This window comes from Notamacropus eugenii, chromosome 1 (genome assembly GCF_028372415.1).
Source record: "Notamacropus eugenii isolate mMacEug1 chromosome 1, mMacEug1.pri_v2, whole genome shotgun sequence".
In the NCBI taxonomy this organism is placed as follows: domain Eukaryota; kingdom Metazoa; phylum Chordata; class Mammalia; order Diprotodontia; family Macropodidae; genus Notamacropus; species Notamacropus eugenii.
The window spans coordinates 355226425-355244805 of NC_092872.1; the positions used below are offsets into that span (position 1 = coordinate 355226425).

The 18381-nt window shown below is 40.9% G+C and overlaps 1 protein-coding gene and 1 long non-coding RNA gene across 3 annotated transcripts in view; one reads left to right on the top strand and one right to left on the bottom strand.

The window, feature by feature from the left end:
- Positions 1-697: 697 nt before the first annotated feature.
- On the bottom strand, positions 698-2521 carry LOC140518264 (uncharacterized). The gene is made up of 2 exons (XR_011971887.1): positions 2176-2521; positions 698-1019 (listed from the first exon to the last, which is right to left on the bottom strand). It is a non-coding gene; the product is annotated as an uncharacterized lncRNA (long non-coding RNA).
- Positions 2424-18381, top strand: part of DEGS2 (delta 4-desaturase, sphingolipid 2) — a 63289-nt gene continuing 47331 nt past the window's right edge. Inside the window, exon 1 of one of the 2 annotated variants that reach the window (XM_072630237.1) lies at positions 2424-2577. Coding sequence is in view for 1 of the 2 variants with exons in the window: in XM_072630236.1 (XP_072486337.1) it covers positions 2661-2742 (82 nt within the window). In the remaining variant the exon portion in view is untranslated. Of the gene's footprint in view, positions 2743-18381 lie in introns of both variants that reach the window. The other variant, XM_072630236.1, reaches the window with a different exon arrangement.

An 18381-nucleotide genomic window follows, 5' to 3' on the forward strand; every position in this document is an offset into this window, starting at 1 on the left:
GGAATATAGAGAGCAGCAAAATAGAGCATTTGACCTGCTCCCCACTTCCTCTTTCCCCCTTCCCCCCCTCCAGAGAGGAGGATAAAAGAAACCATGTTAAATAGAATCTGATTTATTATGAGGATTTATTATGATTTATTATTATTTTTACTATCATCTGATATCTTATGAGGGAGGGACCTTAGAGGTCATCTAATCCAAGCTCCTCATGCTGCAGGTGAGGAAAACTAAGACTTAGGGAATTTAAGTGATTTGCCCAAGATGACATAGGTAGAAAGAAGCAGAACTAAAAGAAAGTGTGTCATGGGTTCAAATTCTGTAAGACATTGTGACTCTACATAATTTATTCCCTTTACTAGATTGTGATCTAGAATTCAGAGCAGCTAGATGGCGCCATGGTGCACAAAATAATCAGGTCTGGAATCAGGAAGACTTGTCTTCATGAGTTCGAATATGACCTCAGATACTTCCTAGTTCCCTGGGAAAGTCACTTAACTCTGTTTGCCTCAGTTCCCTCATCTGCAAAATGAGCTGGAGAAACAAATGGCAAAGCACTACAGTATCTTTGCCAAGAAAACCTCAAATGGGATCACGAAGAGTCAGAAGCAACTGAAACGAACTGAAAAACGAGGAAATTAGGAATTGTGTCATTTTCAAAATCTCTATTTTCCAAGAATATAGGGCCTTACACACTGTAGTTACTTAATTGTTTATTGAATAGAATTGAATTGAAAAAGGAGGAAAGCAAAAATGATGGGGGGAGGGAAGGAAGAGAAAATGAGAGGAAAATAGGAGAGAAGACTAGAGATTGTTGCAGTATGCAGAACCCTCTCTAGGGTTTGACTGTCTCAAGGGTTCCTTGATTTGCTCACTGTGGTAAGACCAGATTTTATCTGGGTCTACGCCATGTAGAGTAGGCTAGTTTTTTCTCTTAAAAAACATGGAAGTTGTTCCTGAGACTCGATGGTTCAGGGGTTAATCTTGAAGCCACTTCACCATTGACAAGGCTGCCAGGTTACCTAAGGGGAAAAAAGGCCTATTTACATAGAAAAGTCACCACTTGTCCTGCTGACCAGGTGTTTCTGAATGGAGATATGGGGGCTTGTTTTTATTGTGGACAAATGGTATATCCTTGCGGAGAATCCTTTCCATGCTATGACTACATAAACATCTTTTATTTAACTGCTAAATATTGCACAAATAACTACCATATTGCATCAAACCTAAGCTTCTCTGTTTCTCCTAGGAGTGTTGCCATTATTCTAGAATCATAGGTTTACAACATCACCTTACTCTCCTTCATACATTTCTTTTCGGCCAAACTACCCTAACTGCCATTCCCTTGAAACTGAAATTTCATCACCCCTCTTACCTCACCCCACCAATGTACTTTTCCCTTAATAATTCCTAGTTTCCTGCAAGGTTCAACTCCAGTTTCACCTCAATCAAATCTTTCTGGATCTCTCTAGCTGTTAGCACCCTTTCCCTCCTCAAGTCATGGTCTATTTACTTACCTATATAAATGTTATATCACTTCCCTTTCATATCTCTCCCCAGAAGAATGAAACTTGAAAATGAAAAAGGGATTGGTTTTTGTATTGTCTTTCTTTCCTTAGAACCCAGAACACTGTTTTTAACTTGATACTTTGTGGAAGAACGATTACAATCAGGTGAATCACTATGTTTTGTTGTGGTGGTTGAGCTAATTCATCTGCAAGCACTTATTTCAACATGTACCTATTACCAGGTACTGACCTAGGTTTTAGGAACCAGAGTAACCAAGTGTTGAGAGACTCCTTCCCAGTTAAACCTCAGTCACCACTCATAAAAGTCTAAATAAAGGTATGGAAGTGCTGAGATTTAATGGTGAGGTTTGGCCAGGACTTCCTGACTCTGCCTGGAGGATAAGCCCTCCAAATTACAGTTCCCTCAGATATATTAATGCTAAAAACCAAACCAAACAAACAAACAAAAAATCAGCACCAAAAACAAAACACAGACACAAAAACAAAAGCCAATAATTTAGTACACAGATGAGACAAAGCACTCCCATATCCTAGGTACCTGTGGATCCCCTCATTAAAGTAGGACCACAACTTTACCTCTTAAAAAATAGTTCATTTCAGTTCACTGAGGTAATTATGATGAAATAAGGTCATTGTTAAAAACTCCCACCTGCAGCCTCCGGAAAGGCAGTGACTGGCCCAGGCAGCTTGGAGGGCCAGAACAAGGACGCGAACTCGGAGAACACAGAATGGCAGACCTAGAGGGAGGGGCCCTTAGGGATCGCCTCGTCTAATCCTGTCCTTTTACGGAGGTTTCCCGCATCTTGGCCCTGATCGTGCCCTCGTTTGTGTGCCAAGGCGCGGAGCTATCCCAGCTCCGTTTCAGGGGGTGCCCCTCTCCCTGCGGTCACCCAAGCTTAGAGAAAGCATCTCCGAGCTGGTGAGGTCCCAAAGCCTTCGCCCGAGCTTCCTGGACAGCTGCGGGAGCTGGCCCGGCCCCGCCCCGCTCAGGCCCCGCCCCGACAGGTGTGCTCGCATATTAAAAGGACGGAACTGACCACTAGTGCCCAAGGTATGTAATCTGGTCTTCCCCCATGACCCAGCCAGAGACCACAAGCTCTAGTTAGCTCAGCCTGCTCGCCTTCCCTAACAGCCATGGGCAACAAGATCGCCCCGGGAAACTTCGAGTGGGTTTACACCGATCAGCCCCACACCCAGCGACGCAAGGAGATCTTGGGTAGGTACCTGGCGGGCCAGGGAGGGTCTCCCACGCCGGGCCAGGAGCTGGACTGGGGCAGGGGGAGAGGGAAGTAGGGGACATAGACCTCTAGTGGAATGTTCCAACAGGTCCCCAAGGAAAAAACCCTTGGCAGGGTCGGGGGATAGCGGTGACAGGAGATATTTGGTGGGTGGGCAGGTGAAGACCTAGAGCCTGGAGTGAGTGGTGTTGGGACGCACCTGGACTGGAGCAAGATTTACTGCGCGATTTCAGTTGCTCATTTCTCTCAGCCTCGATTTCCCTACCTGTAAAATGAAAGGACTAGTTGAATTCTAGGGTCCCTTCTAGCTAAGGGTCCTCTGAACCGAAGTGTCTGGCAGGGACTTTGGTCCTTTATCCCCCTTTCCCAGAGGCTGTAGTCTCTCTCTCCCTCTTCCTCCCTCCCTCCCTCTTTCCCTCTCTCTCCCGCTCTCCCTCTCTCCCTCTCTCTCTCTCTCTCTCTCCCTCCTATCTTCTCACTCTCACCCCACCCCCGGCACTGGACGGAAGGTGAGGGGAGCTAAAGGTAGAATCTTGGTCATCCTTTCTTCTTTCCCTTCCCTGCCTCACCCCAACTCCTGAACTGATGCTGGCTGGCAGTCCCTGGGTCGGACATCCTTGTCCACCACCCTTTTCACTAGGCAGGGGTAGCAGCCAGGAGCCCTACTCTCTCCCTCCTGTCATCGGACCTTGGAGTGAAAGAGGTTAGGGAAGGACAGGACAGGGCTGGCCTTGTAGGTTCAGCTTTTCACCACCCAGGGCTCAGGGCTAAGGCGGGGAATTAGTCAGTGCTGCCCCGGAGACTTTAGGGAAGTGAGTAGTCATCCCTGTGTCCCCATACCAGTGACTTTTCGTGTTTCTATTCTCTTTGTCTTTTGTTGGGGACAGAGGCAGGGCTTGGGGGCTTGCTTTCAGAGAGGTCTAGGCAGTATCTCTGTGCTTATTGGGATCTGAAGGTTAGAGCCCCTGGGTCAGTGTGTTTCCATAGGGCTATGATGGAGGTTGGTGGTGGTGAATAGGTTGTGTGGGTTCAGGACACAGCTTGTGTGTGTTTTTATGTGTGGGTGCATTTGAAAGGGCTATGTGGGTCTGTGACTAGCGTGTAGCTGTTGGAGCAAGGCATCAGGTGGGTCTGGGTTTTTTATAAAAGTGTATAGTGGGTCTGGGGGAGCTATGCGTGTTTCTTTCCCCTGTCTCTTCCCCTTCTTTGCCACCTCCTGCCTTCCATGGCTCCAAATTCACTCTGATCTGTAAATCTATGGTAGAACAATGACCAGAAATTGGCAAGAATAGGAAAACTTAAAACATCCTTATTATTTTAAAAAATTTTTTGAAAGGTTTTCATGGGTGTGTTTGCTTGGAGAGGGCGAGGAAGTACAGCCTCTAGGATATTTTTACCTCTCACATTTGGAGAAATTGTCTCGAGCTGATTGAAAGTCTTTCTTTGGGACCCTTTGTCTCCTCTGCTTGCCAAAGCAATTAAAAGGGGAGACGTTTTAATAAGATGCCCAAGAATTGATATCTAGGTGATATGACGCCAGTTCTGTTGCATGCGAGTTTTGTGAAAACATTGTTTCTTTGTAACTAGTGCCTTCAAACAAAACCGTAGTGTTTTATATTTAGAGTTCTTTAGCCTTTTGATCTCATGTTGTGTGTTTATTTTAATTATATAATGATGGTGCCTGATATATTGCCCTAAGGTTTATAAAGTGCTTCCTCTCGGCAACTCTGTGAGGTAGGTGATAGGGCAGATATACTTATCTCCATCTTACAGAAGAAGAAACTGAGTTTCTGAAAAGTTCAATATTCTTTCACCCACAGTTACACACGTAGTAAGCATTAGAGCTAGGATGAGGGTTTCCTGACTCCAACTCCAGTATTTCCAGGTCACCACTTATAAGTCTTTCCAAATTAAGGTGTTTTTTTTTTTCTAAATGAACAAAATAAATTTTCTTTCTCTTCCCCCATCAACCACTGAAAAACCAAAAAATTCTTGTAACAAATATGCAAAATCAAGCAAAACAAATTCCTAGATTGACCATATCCAAAAACATGTGTCTTATTCTGCATGCTGAATCTATTTACCCCTCTGTTAGGAGAGAGATAGCATGCTTCACCCTTGCTCCACTGGTGTCATGATCGGTCAATATCTTGATCAGAATTCTTAAGTCTCTTGTAGTTTATTTTTACAGTGTTTTTATTATTCTACAAATTGTTATCCATTCTATATCAGCTCACATCTTCACATGTTTCATTTAAATTGTCCCTTTCATCATTTTTGTTACATTCACATACCATAATTTCTTCAGCCCTTGCCTAATTGATGGGGACCCTTTAGTTTCCCATTCTTTTCTACTACAAGAAGAGCTGTTAGAAATATTTTTATACAGATGGGTACTTTCCCCCTTTCTTTGATCTCTCTTTGAGGTATAGGCCTAGTAGCAATGTTACTGGGAAGGCAGCTAAGTCGCACAGTGGATACAGTGCTGACTTGGAGCCTAGGTCTGTGATTCTGAGCAAGTCACTTACCCTTGTTTGCCTCAGTTTCCTCATCTGTAAAATGGAGAAGCTGCATCATCTTTGCCAAGAGAACCCCAAATGGGGTCATGAAGAGTTGGAAACGACTAAACATATTAGTGGAGCAAAGGTGGTTTAGTGATTTTTTGAGCATAGTTCCAAATTGTTTTCCAGAATGGCTATACTAACTCATAGCTCTGCCAATAGTGCATTCATGTGTCTATTTTCCGGCAGCCCCTCGAACATGTGTCATTTTCCTTTTTTGTCAACTTTGTCAGTCTGATGGGTGTAAGGCAGAACTGCATTTCCCTAAAATTAGTGATTTGAAACATTTTTATAATAACTGTTGATAGCTTAGATTTCCTCCTTTGTAAAGTGTTCGTCTCTTCATCATTTGTAATTTGTGGAATGGCTATCTTTAAGTACCAACTAAAATCCCAACTTCTACAGGAAGCCTTTCTCAGTCCCTCTTAACTTCAGTGCCTTCTCTGTTAATGATCTCTTATTTATCCTGTACATAGCTTGCTTTTAATGTATCTGTTTGCATGCTGTCTCTCCAATTAGATGTTAAGTTTCTTGAGGGAAGAGATTGTCTTTTGTCTCTTTTTGCATCACCATAGCCTAGTCCAGTGCATGACACATAGTAGGTGCTTACTAACTGTTTGTTCACTGATTCTTATAAATGTTAATCAGTTCCTTATGTATCTTGGAAATAAGACCTCCACAGAACAAAGTTGCTGCAAAGATTTTTTTTCTCCCACAGTTAACTGATTCTTTTCCAATTTTAGCATTGGGTTTGTTTGTGCAAGGCCTTCTTAATTTTATATTATCAAAATTATTGATTTTATCTTTTGTGATCCTCTCTCTCTCTCATTTGATTATGAACTCTTCTCCTATCCATAGGTCCTAGGGCCCTGGATTAGGTTCCTCTTTGCACTTCTAATTTGTTTACCATTTCTTTTTATGTCTAATTCATGTACCCATTTGGAGCTTATCTAACATTTAAAAGGTACATCTGTGTACTACCGCTTTCCCCTCTCTAGCAGACTGTGCTTTTCTCTTCCATTCCATTTATTTTTTTTCATTTACCAATTCAGTAAGCACTTAATATTTGCAAGACCCCATGTTTCAGATGATAGAAAGATACATAAGATTGGTTTTCTGTTCTCATGAAGCTCACACTCTGGCAGGAGAGACAAGATATCCTGAAATATAAAGCAAAAATAGAACAGTCATGCAGAAAATGGGTAAGGACTGTGCATTCTGAGAGTTCATAGGAGAGATAGATGACTTCTGGCTGGGGGAACTAGAGGAGGCTTCATGGAAGATGAGGTATTTGAACCATCCTGGGAGGATGGGAAGGGTTTCAACAAGTAGGTATAATCAGTAGATATGATTTAAGTATAGTGGATAGCATGAGCAAAGACATAGGAGAGCATGGGATGAGTTTGCAGGTTAGTTACTAGATTAGCTTACCTGAAGTAGAGAGGGTATGAATGGTAGGTAAGTGAAACAAGCCTAGTTGAATCAGATTGTGGAGGCAGATGAGGCTTCAATAGGTAGAACAAAGTATTTGTACTTAGGAGGCAATAATCACTGGTGGGTTTTGAGGAGATTGTGATGTAGTCAACTATATTTTAGGCATCTAACTCTAGTAGTATTTTTAGGATAGATTTGAGGCAGGGAGGCTGGATAATAAGCTACTATAATAATTTTGCCTTAATTGATGAAAGCTTGACCTAGGATGGTGGAGGGGAGAATAAAAGAGAGGCAGTGTAATGTGGTGGGACCCTGGACTGGGATTCTAGAGGTCTCTAGAGATTAGGGTTTTAGTTGTACCTTTGCCTCCCTGGGCTTCAGTTCCATTGTCCTTTCTATGAGGGGGCAAGTCTAGGACAGTGTCCTCAAACTTGGTTCTACAGAGGCCTGCTGTTCAGTACGAGTTGAGTAGGATTTCGAAGAGAACATTCAAATGCTAGCACAATTTCTTATCCTTAAATATGAAATTATATAAGATAATATCACACCTAATATGAGTTGATTTCATAATATTTGGTGAAGTGATGGTACAGGAGGTAGTACTCTCTATAGGAGCAAGGCTATAAATTGGCCAAATGACATTAGTTCAACTCAAAACATAATTAGGCTTGGGTACTTGAGACTTTAAGGTAACTTTGGTTATTTTGGGGGATAACTTTATATATTATTTCTAATAATCATATCAAAAATACTTGTGCAGGCTTTTTAATAAAATAAAAGAGGCTTGTTTTCTTTCTATTTTTTTGTTTCAAATTTTCCCTTTTATTTGACATGGGTGATTCCATCATCATATAGCCTGCTAGGGGCAGTGAGATGGTGCAATGGATAGAGCAATGGACTTGAACTAGGAAAGACTCATATTTCCAAGTTCAGATCTGGCTTCAGACACTTGCCAGCTCTGTGATCTTGTTGAGCAAGTCACTTAACCCTGCTTGCCTCCATTTCCTCATCTGTAAAATGAGCTGGAGAAGGAGATGGCAAACCACTTCATTGTCTTTGCCAAGAAAACCACATATGGGGTCACAAAGAATCATACATAACTGAACAACAAAATATCATCCCAGATCAGCATTTTGGGTCCTATGGATGTAATTCAAGCTAAAAAAATATTTTATGGCATAATTTATTTGAGAAATGCTTGCCTTAACCTTTTCCAGCTCTCATTTTATGGTCATAATCATACCTGTTACCAAGCAACTTAGGTCCTAAGGCCCTGGATTTAGGTTCTGAGGGCACTTACAGTATTTTGGGAGGCAGAAACAACAATCCACAGTGAGCGGAAACACAGTGTAGAAGCTGATGGAGGAGCACAAATGTTTGTCATTATTATTGCTGGGCTAGTTGTTCAGTCATTTTTTCAGTTGTTTCTGACTCTTCATGTCCCCATTTGGGGTTTTCTTGGCAAAGATACTGCAGTGGTTTGCCATTTCCTTCTCCGGCTCAATTTACAGATGAGGAAACTGAGGCAAACAGAGTTAAATAAGTGACTTGACCAGGGTTCCATAGGTAGTAAGTGTCTGAGACTGGATTTGCAGGCCTGGTGCTCTGTCCACTGTACCACCCAGCTACTGGGCTAGTATTATAAGTCGGCTGTGGCAGGAGAACTTGTTGGCCATATTGTCATCAGTCATTTCTGAGAACTCTCAGCGTGCTGACAAAATAAACATGGATTGTAGAACCAATGAATGTCAGAGTTAAGAAAGTCTTTCAAGATTTTCTAGTACAACCTCATCGTAGATAGTTCTAGAAAAAAAGACCCTCAAAGACAGATACTATTTTCTTCTCCATCATCTCTGGATGAATTGAATAGATTAAGTAGTGATAAGACCCTTTTAAAAGATTGTAAATTTGATCCTAGAGCAATGGGAACTTGCGAACATTTATCCAGTCTCATTATTTACCCTTGCTCCTAGTAGGCAAATCTCTGTGCTGTCTCCAATATGTAGTCTGCTTTTTTTTAATTTTAATTTTTTCTGCCTTCACACATATTGAATACCTTTTCCTTTCCACCAGACCTTCCCCTTTTTAAAAATTCAGTTAAAGCATACTTTTTTCAGTTTCTTTCTTTTTTTGGTAATATTTCTAGCACAGAAATATATTTTATATAACTTCACATGTATAATGAATATCATATTATTTAATTTCTCAATGGGTGCAGGAGGGAAAGGATTTGGTAACTCAAAATTTAAAAATGGTAAAAAAAAAACTTTAAAAATTCTGAAATAAAGTAAATATATATATAAAATAATTTATTACATTATTATATATATAACATTTGTTACCTTTGATATGTGCAAAAAAAATTTGATAAACTTTAAAAAAAAATCTGTCTCTGAACTTGCCTTTCTAGGCACCTATACTGTTTTTCTTATAAGATTGTTGGAAAGTTCAAATGAAATAATGTATTTAATGTACTTTGCAAAGCATTATCATTGTTAGTTATTGTGATCAGTTATTATTGGCATCATTATTGCCCCTGCTTTTCCTGATGTTTTAATTTCAGTTCAAAGGTGAATACTGTTGAGAATAAGTACCTGGGGGGAGAATACCAGACAGGATGAAGCAAGTTTTGTTGGTTTAGCAATCGTGTTTGAGATGTAGATATAACCCCTAGAATATTTGGATTCAAGAGTTAGAAGAGATTGTAGAGATCTTCTTGTCCCCAGGCTCTTCTTCCCTTCTGACATTTATTAAGCACTGGCCCGGGACTCAAAGGTGGTAAATAAGCTATTCAAATCCACATCTCATGATTCAAGTTAACCTTTTGTCTACTCTAGAAAGTTAAAGGTAGTTCTGGATGGTAGAAGGCCTTGAATGTCAGGAAAATAAGTATAAACTACTTATTTATTTTACAAAATGTGGAAACCGGGGGCTAGAGATGAGACTCAAGGAACCTAAAGGCAGTTATCAGCAAATTAGTGGCAGAGTTTAGGCTAGAATTCAGGTTTTTTTGTCTTCCTCCTGATGCTTTTTTCCTATTTTTGGTGGTGATGGTAGTGAGGGTTTAACTTTTCTGAAAGGATACTTTTATCAAGGTCTCACAAGTGAGTAGTCCTCAGTAAGAATAAAAATGTCTGGGAATCCAAAATAAGAAAGAGTACTTCAAAAAGCCCCTTGCTTCTTATCCTGCTTTGTATTTGTCAAGATTTAAAAGAGAATTGAGTCTGAGTGATGTCACATCAGGGGCACGGAACAGAAAAAGGAGAACTAGTCCGTTCCATACAGCACAGGCTGTCTCCAGCACTCAAACAGGCTATGCTCCAAGATTTCTTTTGGGAGTGCACCTCTTGGAACCTGGAACGCCTTTTCTTACAGAGACAATGTAAAAGGGAGGTCTGCTTCTAGACCAGCCTCAAAAGTGGATTTAAATTGAACACACACACACACTTGAAATATAGATGAACTAGGAAAAAAACCAAACAAAGCAATTCATCCACTGTGCTAGTGACTAACCCAAACGGGGAAAAAATTTCATTTCTGACCTTGAAATTCAAGGATTTCCACACTCAGGCTACCAGACTGTAACCTCTGTGAGTTCAGGAACTGTTTTCTCTTTGGCATCATTGAGCACAATACTCAGCACACAGAAGGGCTTGATTTGTTGGATGGATGAATGATTCCACTTCAGTTCTCCAGATTTGACCTGTGCTGTGTTGGAAAGAACTCGGGACCTTGAGCCAGACTACCTTGCATCTTCTGTTAGTTACATGTCCTTGAACAAATTATTCAACGTCTCTGAGCCCATTTCCTTCTGTGATATGAGGGGTTTGGACTAGATGATTCTGAAAGCACCTTTGAGATCTAAACTCTGATCTTGTATAGTTTCCCCATGGGTACTTTTAGTGTCAGCCAAACTAGATTACTCTATCAACCATGTTCATTTTGCCCTTGCCCGTTTCTGCCCCCTCTGCCATGTGCCCTGGCAGTACTTGATGTGGCCCGAAGTGTTCTCTTTCCTACAAGCTACCTCTTCCAAGAAGTCTTCCTAGAGCATCCCAACATACTTCCCCCTTTCTTCCTTCCCCACCTGCCCCCACCCTGTGTAAGTGCCTTGAATTTCTCATAGTACTTTTTGATCTCTCTTTTGTATTTATTTCACTGTTCCTTGTATCAGTTATTTTTGTATCCTCACCCTATTGGGAGAGGACTCTATTCATGCTTTTAGATTAGAAGCTCCCTAAAGTCATTCTGTTCTATCTTCCTATCACATGGCAGCTATTTAATTAATGTTTGCTAAATCAAATCAATTATAATTTATTTTTGTCCCGAGTAGGAAAAGCAGATTTAATTAGATGAGCTTGGGAGCGACACAAGGCTTGTGTCTTAGGTGTGCCTTAGGAGCTACGTGGAGGATGCATTGAATCTGGAAATTAATGATGGGGTTATTGCAATAATCCAGGCCTTGCACCAGAATAAATGACTGCATGAGTGAAGAAATGGGATTAGATACAAGAGATGTGGAGGTGTGGCAACATCTGATAGCTGATCAGATATAGGAGATGAGGAAGAGTTAAGGATGACTCTGAAGTTACAAACATGAGAGATGGTAGCCTCAATAGATAAAAGGAAGCTTGGAGGAAGGATAGGACAATGTGTTCTGCTTTGGAAATGTTGAGTTTGAGATACCCATGAGACATCCAAATAGAGCTGTCCAGAAGTTGGTGCAAGATGAGAGACTAGAATTCAGATTAGAAATCAAATTTCTCTCCCATTAGTTTTGGGAAAAGCTTGGGAATATGTTATAGGAGGGAATATTTATCCAGCACAGGTTAGAACAAATGACTTCTGAGTCCTTTTCTGGCCAAAAATTAGAGTGATTCTGACTGTGGGAATGAGTAAGAAAAGGAAAAAGTACCAGGAAAACAACAATAAATCTAAACTTTTTTTGCTTATAACTCAGCAATCAGAGAATTATGATATCCCTGTAGCACCATGGTTAAAGTGATCTATATCTCTCTATCTCTCTATCTCTCTATCTATCTATCTATCTATCTATCTATCTATCTATCTATCTATCTATCCACACACACACGTATATACCTAATCAGTATAGAGTAGATTTCAGATTGGGGAAAAAGTCAGTTCCTGCACTTTTACCTTGAAAATTGAGCCTTAGGCTTTGGTGGCCAGGAGGTTCCTGCTTAGGAAATTACTTTAGGACAGGAGCATTCCCTTACTTACTGGTTCTATGCTTTAGGAGAGAGAGAGAACCTAGAGACAAAATGTTAAGTGCTGAGGATGACTCTGTAAACTTCCATTTCTTCAATGAAGCTTCCACAAAGTAGCCATAGTGTCCATGGTCCATAGTGACTCTGCGCTTCAGTTTGCCTGTGAGGAGTAAAGGCCAATGAATGTCCATCTTGAGCTGTGTGTGAAGGAGTAGACTGTCAAGTAGTAGGTTCTAAACTCTGCCTCGCTTAAATCCAATTCACACCCTCTTGAGGTCATTGGTGCTCTTTGAGAATGAAGAATGGACAACAGCTAAAAGACTGCTGATATGGGTAGGCAAGTGTCTTAGAAGATATATTCTTTACAGGAAGAAGAATAGGGAGAGGAGGTCGCAGGGTTCCAAGCCTGATACTGGATTGGCTCTGCTGAGGACCTTTTCTGGTCCTCTCCTCTTTCCTTTGAGGCAAGATAATTATTCAGTTACTTCCCTCTTTCGCAAGTTTGTTTTGATGGAGGAACTCTGCTTGCCCTGAAGTGCTGTGGAAATAGGAGTCATTATAGTTGGTGATAAAAGGGTTTTTTTTTGCTTCCCAAGTATGTAGTGATTGCTTGGCTGATCGTCTAGTTCCTATTATCCTTTCTAACGGGGAAGAAAGGAAATAAACAATTATTTAGCACCTATTATGTACTAGGTACTATGCTAAATGCTTTTACAAATATCATCTCAGGGTGTTATTATTATCTCCCCCCCCCCACCCTATACCTCACCCCCAGAAAAAAAAAAAAAGCAGTAGAGATAAGTATTTTTTACTCCCGCCTTGGGTGCAGGAGACTTCAGTTCTGCGCTTGGTTCGGTCACTGACTAACTCCTCTGTATGACTCTAGGTTAGTCAATCCATCAATCAGCAAACACATATTAAATATCTATTTGTTACCAGCTACAGTACTAGGCAGCAGGGATACAAAAAAGAGGAACAGTCTCTACCCTTACATTTTAATGGAGGAAAGAACAGACACATATATGCAAAGCATACAGGGTAACCTTGGAAAGAAAGAACAGAAAATAATGTTTGGTGGGGCATTGGGGAGAGATGGGAGAATACCAGGAATGTAAGACATAGGACAGAAGCTGAGTCTTGAAAGAAACCAGGAATGTCAAGAGGCAGGGGTGGGACAGAAGATCATCCTAGGTATGGAGGACAGTCCATGCAAAGGTGTGGAACTGGAAGATAGATTGTCATATGTGGGGAAAATCAATTTTATTGGACCACAGTGTGCATGAAGGAGAATGGTGTACAAAAAGTATGGAAAATTGGGATGCGTTCAAGTCAAAAAGAGCTCTAAATGTTGAGCAGAGGTGTGTGTGTGTGTGTGTGTGTGTGTGTGTGTGTGTGTGTGTGTATTTGAGCCTAGAGGTAACGAGAGCTATTGGAATTTTTTGAATTGTGTGTGAGGGGGTGAGGTAGGAGGGAATGGGGTGACATGATTAAAACTTTTCTTTTGGAAAATGGATTGGAGCAGAGAGAGACGAGGCAGAGAGACAATTTAGGAGGCTGATGCAATAGTCCAATTTGATAAGGGGCTGAATTAGGGTTGGTGACTGTGGATGGGGAGAAGATGAAAGACATGAGAGAGGCTGGAGATAGGAAGAATAGGATTTGCAACTGACTGGTTATGTTGAGTGAGTGAAGAGTTAAAGATTACAAGGAGGTTGTGAAGCTAGGTGACTGAAAGGATGGTGGTACCCTCAACAGTAAAAAGGAAGTTCGTAAGATGGGTGGATTTTAGGGGAAAGATAATGAGTTTTGTAATTGGACGTTGAATTGGAGATGTCTCTGGGACATCCACTTCAAATTGTCTAACAGGCAATTGGTGATCTAGGGCTGCCTATATAGATCACTTTTCCTCTTTGATCTTGAGTTCTTCCTGTAAAACAACAGGTTTAGTATTGTAGTACAGTGGAAAGAGAACTGGCACAAGTTAAAAGTTCCAGGGGGTGGGGAATTTGCAGCCTCGAGGCCACATGTGACCCTCTAGGTTCTCAAGCTGGATTCAGTCAAAGGACCACACTTGAGGACCTAGAGGACTACATGTGGTCTTGAAGCTGCAGGTTCTCCACTCCTGGGGTAAATCATGTCACTTCTAGGGATATGTTGATCTAGTGTTAAGTGGTTTAAATAGTCTTATAAACATTATGGTTTCAACGATTCACTTGTAAGGCAAACCCTTTCTTTATGCATCATACAAGGCTAAACTTCAGTCCAGCTTGTCCCAATGATCTGAGTTTGACATCTCCAAATGAAAGAGCTATACAGAACTAAAAGGTTCTGATGCCAGGATAAAGCCTGATAAATTCTAGTTGCTCCCAATCACCTCCAGGATCAAAATACTCTGTTTGGCCTTCGAAGCCTTTTATAATCTGCACCGCAACTTCCCAGTCCTCTTACACCTCACCCCACCTCTCTGTAAAAATTGCCCCACCCCCTCCCCCTGCCATCTGGTGACACTGACCTCCTGGCTGTTCCTCTCTCAAGACAACACATCTCTCAACTTTGGGAATTTTTATTTTCACTGACTGTGATACCATGTCTGGAATACTTCCCTCCTCATCTCCATCTCCTGGCTTCCTTTAAGTCCCAGCTATGATCCTACTTTTTACAAGTAACCTTTTGTAATCCCTCTTAATTCTAGTGACTTTCTTCTTGTTTATTTACAACTTGCCCTGTATATAGCTTCCTTGTCCATGGTCTCTTCCCTTAGAAAGTGAGCTACTCTGGCTCAGGGTCTGTCTTTTGCCTTTATCTGTATCTTCAGCATTTAGTACAGTGTCTGGCATACAGAAAGCACTTAATAAATGTTTATTGGCCAATCGATTGACTCTGGGGTAAGAGGTCTTTGGAACCAATCCTGGCCCTGTTACCAACTGTGTGACCTTAGAAAGTTATTTAACCTCTATGGACCTCAGTTCCCTTATTTGTAAAGTGAAGGGGTTGGATTAGATGATTGTAGTCATTCCTTCTCTCTGTATGTGATTTTCACTGATCTTTTAAAGTCCCCTCTATTTCTAATATGGTTCATGATTCTAACAAAGATAGTGAGTGGCTAGCCTTGAAGTCAGGAAGACGTCAGGTCAAGTTCTGTCTTTGACATGTACGACATATGTGACCCTGGAAAAGTCATTTAATCTTTAAGTGATCCAGGAAACTCTAATAAAATGCTATAGGTTCATTGCCAATCTGCATTAGTGGAGGAAATTTCCACACTGGGAGCTCACTCATTGATGGGAATCACAGGAAAACTGAGAACTGCTTTTGAATTGTGGTACCAGAGAAGTCTTTTGAGAGTCCCTTGGAAAGCAAGGAGGTCAAATCAATCAATACATAAAGAAATTAATTCAGACTTTTCACTGGAAGGTCAAATATTGAAACTGCAGCTTAAATACTTTGGCCACATAATAGGCAGTTTCTTTTAATAGATCTTCACTCATATCTTGTCCTGGGCCTTCTCTCCATTATCTCTCATTTGGTGATCTCCCCAGCTACTATCTTCTCTATGCTGATGGGTCTCAGATCTATGACTGTCTCCTTAACCCCATCCTACATCACCAATTGCCTATTGAACATTTCCAACTTAATATATTCCAAACAAATTCATCATTTCCCATCCCCCCACCAAAAAAGATAACTGCATTTCTGAACTTCCCAATCTCTCCCCATCTTTCAAGTACAACCTTGATGTCATTTTGATTCAATTCAGTAAACATTTTTTTAAATCACCTACTATGTGCCAGGCAATGGGTTAAGTGCTGGGGATGCAAACAGAGGCAAAAGACAACACTTGCCTCAAGGAGTTTACAATCTAATAGGAGAGACAACACACAAATGAATATATACAAAGCACGCAACATACAGGATTAATAGGAAATAATTAAAAGATGAAAAGCATTGGAATTAAGAGGGGTTAGAGAAGCCTTCCTGTAGAAGACTGGGTTTTAGCTGGGACTTAAAGAAGCCAGGGAGGTCAGTAGTCAGAGCAGAGAAGGGAAAGTGTTCCAAGCACGGGAAAACTGAGAGATGGAGGGTTTTGTTTGTGGAACAGCCAGGAGGTCAGTGTCATTGAATCAAAGAACTTATGTTGTGAATAAGGCATAAGAAGACAAGAAAGGTAGGAAGGAGCCGGGGTTAGGAAGGACTTTGAATGCCAGAGTATTTTGTATTTCTTCCTGGAAGCGATGGGAAGCCTCTGGCATTTATTGACTGTGTAGGTGAAGGTATGATATGATCAGACTTGCATTTTAGAAAAAGCACTTTAGTGACTGAGTGGAGGATGAATTGGGTGCTTGAGGCAGGCACCCAACATTTTAGGGTTAGAACCTAACCCTCAATCAAATACCAAGTCTTGCCATTTCTACCTCCAGGACGTCTCTTATATCTGTCTCTTTGTCTAATTCAGATCTTCTTTCCCAGACTGTTTCAGTTGTCTCTTAATTGGTTTTCCTGCTTCAAGTCTTACTCTTTTCCAATCCTTCCTCCATGCAGATGCCAAATGGTTTTCTTAAGGATCAATATAATCCACCTCTCCCCTTCCTACCTTTCCAGTCTTCTCTGTATTCTGTGTCGTACTGACCTAACTGCTGTCACTCATTCATATTGTCCCAATTCTAATTTCAGTGCCTTTGCACTGGGTGTAGGGACAAAACAAACAAAACACTTACATGTAATTAGAAGATCTGATTTCTAATTCCATCTCTACTCTTTGACTACCCATGTGATACGGGCCAAGTCCTTTCCCTGGTCCTTATTTTCCTCATCTGTAAAATAATAAAGTTGGAATAGATGATCAATAATGTCCCTTATAGCCCTAAATGCTATAATTTAGGCAGCTGGTAGTACTGTGGATAGAGCACTGAACCTGGAATCAGGAAGACCTGGTTCAAATTTGATGCGAGAAATTTACTAGCTGTGTGTCCTTGGCTAGTCATTTAATCTTGGTTTGCCTTAGTTTACTGGAGAATGAAATGGCAAACCACTCTAGTATCTTTGCCAAGAAAACCTCCAGGAAAGTCATGAAGCGTCAGACATACTGAAAAATGACCACACAACAGACAACAGTAGCAATTATCTCCCAAGGCTGTTGTGAAGGATAAAAGGGATAATATTTGTAAAGTGCCTTGCAAGCAATAAAGAATTATGTAAATGATAGTTTAGTATTATTATCATTATTATGGATCCAAACAGACCTCTTGGGACCAAGGGCAATGATAATCTGCAATAGAGAGTTTTTCTGTTTGAACTCTTCCATGTATTGAGTCTGTCTCTCCAAGGACAATCGTTCTAATTTACCTCGGTCCTCCCCTGCCATTTGCAGGTACCACTCAGCTTTTATGTTGAACAACACTCCATAACTCATGAATGTTCAGATCTTTGCTGTCTCTGGTGTTGGTCTGAAAATTAGAAGGTCCCTTCAAAATCATTTAGTTGACGCTTTCTGTTGGTAGATGAAGAAACTGAGGCCTGAGAGGGGAAGCTGGGAGTGGCAGCCTATTCAGGAAACTCCACCTTTCATCAACACTGGGTGTCCAAAGTGCTTTTTATAAACATTATCTCTTTTGATCTTCATAACAGCCCTGAGGGAGAGGCAGGGATTTCTGTCCTCTTGCCAAGATAAGAAAAGGAGTCTAAGGGAGGGGAGGGACTTTTCCTGAGTCACATAGCTCTAGCTAGGTTGTAAGTCCAGGGCTTCAGACTCCTGACATAGTCTCCTGACATACAACCCCTCCCTTTTCTCACCTTGTCCACTGAACCAGCAATACACTCACCCTCTCCCAATGGATGGATTGTGCAAAACCCAGCATGTTTACCAGGAGGTAGACAAAGACAGAACTGTCCATATGTAAAGAAAAATCTTAAGGGAACTTGTGGATTTTTTTCAGTTGTGATGGACCCTTCATGACCCCATTTAGGGTTTTCTTGGCAAAGATACTAGAGTGGTTTGTTATTTCCTTCTCCAGCTTATTTTACAGATGAGAAAATGAGAGAAACAGGGTTAAGTGACTTGCTTAGGGTAATATGGTACCTTTAAAAAGTATAATGCCATATTTCTATTAAATGGAAATACAATATAGTTCAGGATACACAATTGTCCTCCTGGCTTTTGTAGTTAGGGTGTATTTTGGCTACATTAATTGACTAATTGTAAAACTAATAATCATTGTAGTTATTAATTAGCAAATTACTAATTTATGGATCTTACTAATTTATTTAAATGTCATTTGTCCAATTTGAAAAAAAGTTTTCCACTACTCCTTCCCCCCAAAAAACCTCCAAATTTAGTGTGTTTAATGCTTACATTCAGACTTAGTTATATTAGCTCTGGAAGGACCCTTAGAGGCTG